The following is a 7689-nucleotide window of genomic DNA, read 5'->3' as shown; positions in this document are numbered from 1 at the left end:
TTTTTTTTTTTTAAGACAGAGTTTCACTCTTGTAGCCCAGGCTGGAATGCAATGGGCCATCTCTGCTCACTGCAACCTCCACCTCCCAGATTCCAGTGATTCTCATGCCTCAGTGCCCCGAGTAGCTGGGATTACAGGCACACACCACCATGCCTGGCTAATTTTTGTATTTTTAGTAGAGATGGGATTTCACCATGTTGGTCAGGCTGGTCTTGAACTCCTGACGTCAGGTGATCCGCCTGCCTCAGCCTCCCAAAGTGCTGGTACTACAGGCGTGAGCCACCATGCCCATCCAGCAATACAATAATTTATCCAATCCTTCCTTCACTGTACTTTCTACCTGCTCTGGCCTTTTCCTCTACAGCCCCCACATTTCAAATCTTACCTAACCTCCTTTGTGAACCTTTTCTCGCTTTTCCCAGCAACAGTGCACTTCTGGTCCTCTGAACTGGTATCCTTTTACCTCTCTAATAATATGTAATGAGGGTGGCAATCTCCTATTTGTTTAGGGCAGTACTAATCTGTACCAATTGTGTAAATTGTCAGTGACACCCCTTTCACTCTTGAAAGTGTGCCATTTTAGTCAATAAATCATATAGTCATCCTGTACTTACTTGCTGTATTTGTATAGAAATGCTCTCTCATTTTAGATTATAAGATTACTTGAAAGCAAGTAACATGTCTTTCCTTCAGTAAACATCTACTGTGCAACTACAATGTGGTCCATATTATACAACGTGCTGCTTTGTATTTTTTTTTTTTTTTTTTAAACAGAGTCTCACACTATTGCCTGGGCTGGAGTGCAGTGGTGCCATCTTGGCTCACTGTAACCTCTACCTCCGAGGTTCAAGTGTTTATCCTATCTCAGCCTCCTGAGTAGCTGGGTGGCACCAGCCACCACGCCTGGCTAATTTTTGTATTTTCAGTAGAGATGGGGTTTCATCATGTTGGCCAGGCTGGTCTCGAACCTGTGACCTCAGGTGATCCACCCGTCTTGGCCTCCCAAAGTCCTGGGATTATAGGTGTGAGCCACTGTATCTTTACATTTCTTGGTGCTTTCAGTAATAGAGGTTGTTAAGCCACAACACCTCAAGGGCTGGACCAGTTCAAGGACTGATGAGAAAGCAGACAGGAACTCAGATAAGGGTACTGTACTTTCTTTTCGGTTTACTATGGAACCAGCACACAGGCAGCAGAAAGGATAAACGTGAGATTAAGAACACATGATGTTAAAATAGATGTTAAAATAGGGCCTCCCATTTCCCTGACAGAGGCACATCTCAAGGTTGGGGTCTGTGCAGAGTGAGAAATCCACCAGCAGAATGGAGCCTAGAACCTTGGTCCACTGTCTTTTAGGCTAGGGGAAGAGGGGAGAAATGGCTACATTTGTCCACGCCCAAGTTTGGGGATCCTATTTTCTTATCCCACCACAAATACATACAATTTCCTTGCTAATACAATACTTTTCTTTCATTGACATTGGGCCTACTTAAGAAGTCAGTGCAGGCTGGATGTGGTGGGTCACGCTAACAACTGTAAACTACTGCAATTAATTGAAAGGCAAACCCTTTGGAAAGTCATGTTTGTATCTCCACAGTGCCTAGGGTACTGCTAGATACCAGTGCTATTTAATCAAGATAAATAGGCTGGGCGCGGTGGTTCATGCCTGTAATCCCAGCACTTTGGGAGGCTGAGGTGGGCAGATCACCTAAGGTCAGGAGTTTAAGACCAGCCTGGCCAACATGGTGAAACCCCATCTCTACTAACGGTACAAAAATCAGCCAGGTGTGGTGGTGTGTGCCTGTAGTCCCAGCTACTTGGGAGGCTGAGGCAGGAGAATCACTTGAACCTGGGAGGCAGAGGATGCAGTGAGCCAAGATGATGCCACTGCACTCCAGCCTGGGCCCAGGCTTGGTCTCAAAAAAAAAAAGTCAGTGCAGTAACTGGCCATCACTAACCAGAAGGACAATCAATAAAAGCTTAACAGAACACACAGCAAAGAATTCAGTGGGCCCAGCATGGTGGCTCACGCCTGTAATCCTAGCACTTTGGGAGGCCAAGGCGGGCAGATCACGAGGTCAACAGATCGAGACCAGCCTGGCCAACATGGTGAAACTCCATCTCTACTAAAAATACAAAAATTAGCTGGGTGTGGTGGCATGCACCTGTAGTCCCAGCTACTCAGTAGGCTGATGCAGGAGAACTGCTTGAACCTGGGAGATGGAGGCTGCAGTGACCTGAGATCGCACCACTGCACTCCAGCCTGGCGACAAATGGAGACCCTGTCTCAAAAAAAAAAAAAAAAAAAAGAATTCAGTAACACTGGATGCCTAATGAAAATCATGGAAAAATTGAACTAGCTGGTAAAACCTAATAGAAATAAAGTGTTAAAGACCTAAATGATTTCTAGGCTTTTCTTCCAACTCAACCATTAATCTGCTAAATGTTGCGTTTATACCTTTGATCTTTATTTTTATACGAGAACTCTCTTTTCACCCCTGTAAGCACAGGCAACCGATTCTCCAATGTGAAATATCCTTAGAAAATGAACCAATTTCCTATGTACCAGTTAAAGCTCATGGTAACAAATTTTATAAGAAGAAAAAGCTGTTAATTTTATTTTCAAATTTTGGGAAGATTTTCAGAAAAAAATAAAATGACAAGAACACATACAAATACTGAAATTATTCATTGAACTATAAACACTGAGCAGAGGAAGGGACTTTTGAAGTATTTGAATCCACCTCCTTCTGAGAGTAGGAATCACTTCTAAATGTCTCTCGTATCTGTTTTCAAGGTGGGTTTTCCCAGGAGGGTCCCAGCCTCCTCAAATCTTTCCCAAGTTTGATGCACTTCATCTCATAAAAATAATGCATACTTTTTTTTTTTTTGAGACAGGGTCTTGCTCTGTTGTCCAAGATTGAGTGCAGTGGCATGATTAGGACTCACCGTAGCCTCACCTCACCCAAGCTCAAGCGATCCTCTCACCTCAGCCTCCCAAGTAGCTGAGACTACAGGTGCACACCACCACACTCGGGTAATTTTTTTTACTTTCTGTAGAGATGCAGTCTTGCTATGCTGTGCATGCTGGCCTCAAACAAGTGGGCTCAAGTGATCCTCCTGCCTTGGCCTCCCAAAGTGCTAGAATTATAGGCCTGAGCCGCTGAGCCTGGCCACAAACCATTTTTAATGATTAAAAAAAAAAGAAAGAAAAAAGAAAATAAGGCAGGCCGGCTTCTCACATTACATACCTTTAGAAAAAGGTCACATCCTTGAAGAGCACAGTACTGGTTTCAAAAAATATATAAAGGTTCTGTGCACTGGTATTGTTTACACGTGAAGAATTGCCATCAACTTCTATGAAAATTAGCAGGCCGGCACAGTGGCTCATGCCTGTAATCCCAGTACCTCAGGAGGCCGAGGCGGGCAGATCACCTGAGGCCAAGAGTTCGAGACCAGCCTGACCAACATGGAGAAACCCCATCTCTACTAAAAATACAAAATTAGTCAGGTGTGGTGGTACACGCCTGTAATCCCAGCTATTTGGGAGGCAGAGGTTGTGGTGAGCCGAGGTAGTGCCACTGCACTCCAGCCTGGGCAATGAGAACAAAACTCTGTCTCAAAAAAAAAAAAAAAGCAAGTTCTGTTCATTCAAGTACATTAAGTTAATTGTACTTCACAAAGTTTTATATTTGGGATGAGGCTAAAACAGAAAAAAAAAAACAAAACCTAGCACAGAGCTGTTAATAAAAAAAAAAAAACTTGAAAATATTAATTATTGTGAGATGTGATCAAATGAAAATCAATCCTGGATAACATTACAAATCTCTAACTCCATAAATAAGTTCTACTATGTACTAAAAATTTCCACTATCAGAAGATACTGATTAAAATAAAGAAATACATAAAACTGAAACAGTAAGTCAATGTGATTATTTGTTTCATTTCAGAAGATCTACGGGTCCCGCTGCCAGCCACACGCGTCTCAGGGTTCTCAACGAAGTGTGACTAGCTCTTCTGAAGAGGTAGGGTGAATGGCGACTGTGTTGTCAAAGTCCGCCTTCGTTGCTCCCATCTTCACTGCAACGGCAAAACCTTGCAGCATTTCATCACATCCAAGTCCCTGCATATGGATCCCAACCACCTGGGAAAAAAAGAGAAACATCTTCTTTTCTTTTTCTTTTTCTTTTTTTTTTTTTTGAGACAGAGTTTCGCTCTTGTTGCCCAGGTTGGAGTGCAATGGCATGATCTCGGCTCACTGCAACCTCCACCTCCTGGGTTCAAATGCTTCTCCTGCCTCAGCCTCCCGAGTAGCTGGGATTACAGGCACGCACCACCACACCCAGCTCATTTTGTAATTTTAGCAGAGATGGGGTTTCACCATGTTGGCCGGGCTGGTCTTGAACTCCCGGGCTCAAGTGATCCACCCACCTCACCTCCCAAAGTGCTGGGATTACAGGCATGAGTCACGTTGTCTGACCGATATTATGATCTTAATTGATCTTAATTGAACCTATAAAGAGCCTCTGGTGATGGCCGACTCTTCATATTATTCCTCTCCATATCGCAGTTCTTAGTCTTGAGAAGAATGGACTCATAATGTTTGTCAACTGAATGAATGATAACTGGTATGAAGAAATAACTAAGAAGGAGCCTTCGTGATTCAATATCCAGAAATCACAGGCTACTGAGGAATGTTCATGGCACCACCGTGCCCAGCTAATTTTTGTATTTTTAGTAGAGACAGGGTTTCACCATGTTGCCCAGGCTAGTCTCAAACTCCTGAGCTCAGGCAATCCGCCTACCTCGGCCTCCCAAAGTATTAGGATTACAGGCATGAACCATAGCGCCTGGCTTCTCCTCTTTTTTTTTTTTTTTGCTTTGAGATGGAGTCTTGCTTTGTCACCCAGGCTGGAGTGCAGTGGCGTGATCTTGGCTCACTGCAACCTCTGCCTCCTGGGTTCAAGTGATTCTCCTGCCTCAGCCTCCCGAGTAGCTGGGATTACAGGCGCCTACCACCACGCCAGGCTAATTTTTCTATTTTTAGTAGAGACGGGGTTTCACCACGTTGGTCAGGCTAGTCTCAAACTCCTGACCTCAGGTGATCCACCCGCCTCAGCCTCCCAGTGTGCTGAAATTACAGGTGTGAGCCACCATGCCCAATATCATCCTGATTTTTTAAAAGGAGTGGAACCTCCTTCTAGATGAAATATTATGAAGAACCCCAAAATACATACAAGACAGATCAAAGTGGGCCTGCCCAGTTGAATCAGAAGGCTTACCGGCTTGGTCTCCCTCCTTTCCACCCCTGCAAAATCCTGCCATCCCTGTCCATTTTGCAGAGCACTATTTAGTTTGCTGGATTTTTCCTTACCTTTTCTTCCTTGTTAGCACAGACCATTTTCATCACACATTTTGTTTTCCTTTTGGTAACTGCGTGATACATCGGGGTAAAGCTGGTTGAATAGATCTTCACATTTTCTTCTCCATATTTATGAATGGCCTCATCTACAATGCACATTAAAAAAAAGCATCTATCAGAAAACTAAACAATTACACTGAACTATCAAAGAGGGAGATGGCCAGAAATAACATAACCTGAATCAAACCACGAGGAAATATCAAACCACACCAAAATGACAGACATTCTACAAAATAAATGTCAGTGTCATGTAAGACAAAAGAAAGGCTGAGGAATTTTGCCTCTAGATGAAAAGAAAGGCCGGGCACAGTGGTTTGTGCCGGTAATCACTGCACTTTGAGAGATGGAGGCAGGCAGATCGCTTGAGCCTAGGAGATTGAGAACAGCCTGGGCAACACAGTGAAACCCTGTCTCTACAAAAAATTAGCCAGGCATGGTGGTGGTGCAGGTCTGGTAGTCCCAGCTATTTGGGAGGCTGAGGCAGAAGAAGTGCTTGCACCCAGAGGCAGAGGTTGCAGTGAGCCGAGGTCATGCCAATGCACTCCAGCCTAGGTGAGAGTGGGACAGCTTGTCTCAAAAAAAAAAAACAAAAAAACAAAGAAAAGAAAATGATACTCAGTTTACATAAGGGCCAGTTCTTAGGAAAGATATATTTTTGTGTGTGTGATGTGTGTGTGTAGAGCGAAAAAATGAAAAAGCAAAAATATTAAGGTTAGAGAGGAGTCCTTTGTACTATTTTTAGAGCTTTCCTTTAAATTTAAAATTAGTTCAAATAAAAAAGCTAGAAAAAAAAGATGAAAGAGATAGGGTGGTGTGAAGGAAAGATACTGTACATTCGAAGTACTAGTAGGTGAAAAAACTGGAACTATGACAAGAGAGGAACCAAAAAGCAACGTAATCTGGGACTGAGATAGGTTTCATCAGCTGACAGCGACCTAATTTAAAGTTGGGGGCAGGGGAAAGAGGAAGGAAACCACAAATTACCTTCAGTTTTTAAATACCTACCTTCTGTGAGTCCCACTGTCCCAATAGGGGGGTGGCTGAAGACCACAGTTGGGATGTTGTTATAATCCAATTTGGAATCTTCCTTATGTTCAAAAAGTCTATGGGCAAGTTTTCGGCCAGCAGCTATTGCAACTATGGAGACATTTTAAAATCAGTGTTTATCTTACTATTTTAATATAACTAAATTGTTCCACTAGCCATTTATCCATCTAGCTTAATGCCCTAGTTCTGACAGTTTCATGCCATTGTTCATTACACTATCTAGACTACAGTGAAGACATACATGCCTCAGCAAACAACTCAAAATGACTGGCTTATGAGAATTCTATACATTCTATTACAGGTTGAGCATCCCTAATTCAGAAATTCAAAATCCAAAATCCAAAATGTTTGAGCACCGTGATGCCACAAATGGAAAATTCCACACCTGACCTCATGTGAAGGGTTGTAGTCAAAAATGCAAAATTATGTCTCATGCACACAATTATTTAAAATATTGTATAAAATTACCTTCCGACTATGCGTATAAGGTGTATGTAAAACAGATGAATTCCGTGTTTCGACTTGGGTCGCATTTGCAAAATATCTCATTATGTATATGCAAATATTCCAAAATCTGAAATTGAAAACACTTCTGGTCCCAAGCATTTCAGATAAGGGATGCTCAACCTGTCTGGCCCCACTCCCAAAAGACACATTCACAAGTTCTCACTTACCTGGCAGTTAATCTACTTAATTAAGATATTAGCTTTTCAATACAATATTTATGGAACAAACTATATTAGTTTTGAGCATCTTTAGTTCTATTTTATAACCGTATTAACTTGACAGTAATTAGTTTTGTTTTGTTTTGTTTTGTTTGAGACGGAGTTTTGCTCTTGTTGCCCAGGCTGGAGTGCAATGGCATGATCTCAGCTCACCACAACCTCCACCTCCCAGGTTCAAGCGATTCTCCTGCCTCAGCCTCCCAAGTAGCTGGGATTACAGGCATGTACCACCACGCCCGGCTAATCTTGTATTTTTAGTAGAGACGGGGTTTCACTGTGTTAGGCAGGCTGGTTTTGAACTCCCGACCTCAGGTGATCCGCCCACTTTGACCTCTTAAAGTGCTGGGATTACAGGTGTGAGCCACTGCACCCGGCAACAGTAATTTTTGTTTTTCACTTAAAAGTTTATTCTTGGCCGGGCGCGGTGGCTCAAGCCTGTAATCCCAGCACTTTGGGAGGTCAGGAGATCGAGACCATCCTGGCTAACACGGTGAA

At 43.0% G+C, this 7689-nt stretch overlaps 1 protein-coding gene across 1 annotated transcript in view; it reads right to left on the bottom strand.

Moving 5' to 3' along the window:
* Positions 1–3918: 3918 nt before the first annotated feature.
* GSR (glutathione reductase) overlaps positions 3919–7689 on the bottom strand; it is a 56622-nt gene continuing 52851 nt past the window's right edge. The window contains 3 exon segments of the mRNA XM_011977728.1: positions 3919–4144; positions 5375–5508; positions 6428–6559. Coding sequence (XP_011833118.1) covers positions 3995–4144; positions 5375–5508; positions 6428–6559 — 416 coding nt within the window. The 3' untranslated portion in view covers positions 3919–3994.

This window comes from Mandrillus leucophaeus, unplaced genomic scaffold (assembly GCF_000951045.1).
Source record: "Mandrillus leucophaeus isolate KB7577 unplaced genomic scaffold, Mleu.le_1.0 Scaffold183, whole genome shotgun sequence".
NCBI classification, from domain to species: domain Eukaryota; kingdom Metazoa; phylum Chordata; class Mammalia; order Primates; family Cercopithecidae; genus Mandrillus; species Mandrillus leucophaeus.
The sequence above is the reverse complement of the archived record's forward strand: the minus strand, read 5'-3'. Positions and strand labels throughout refer to the sequence as shown.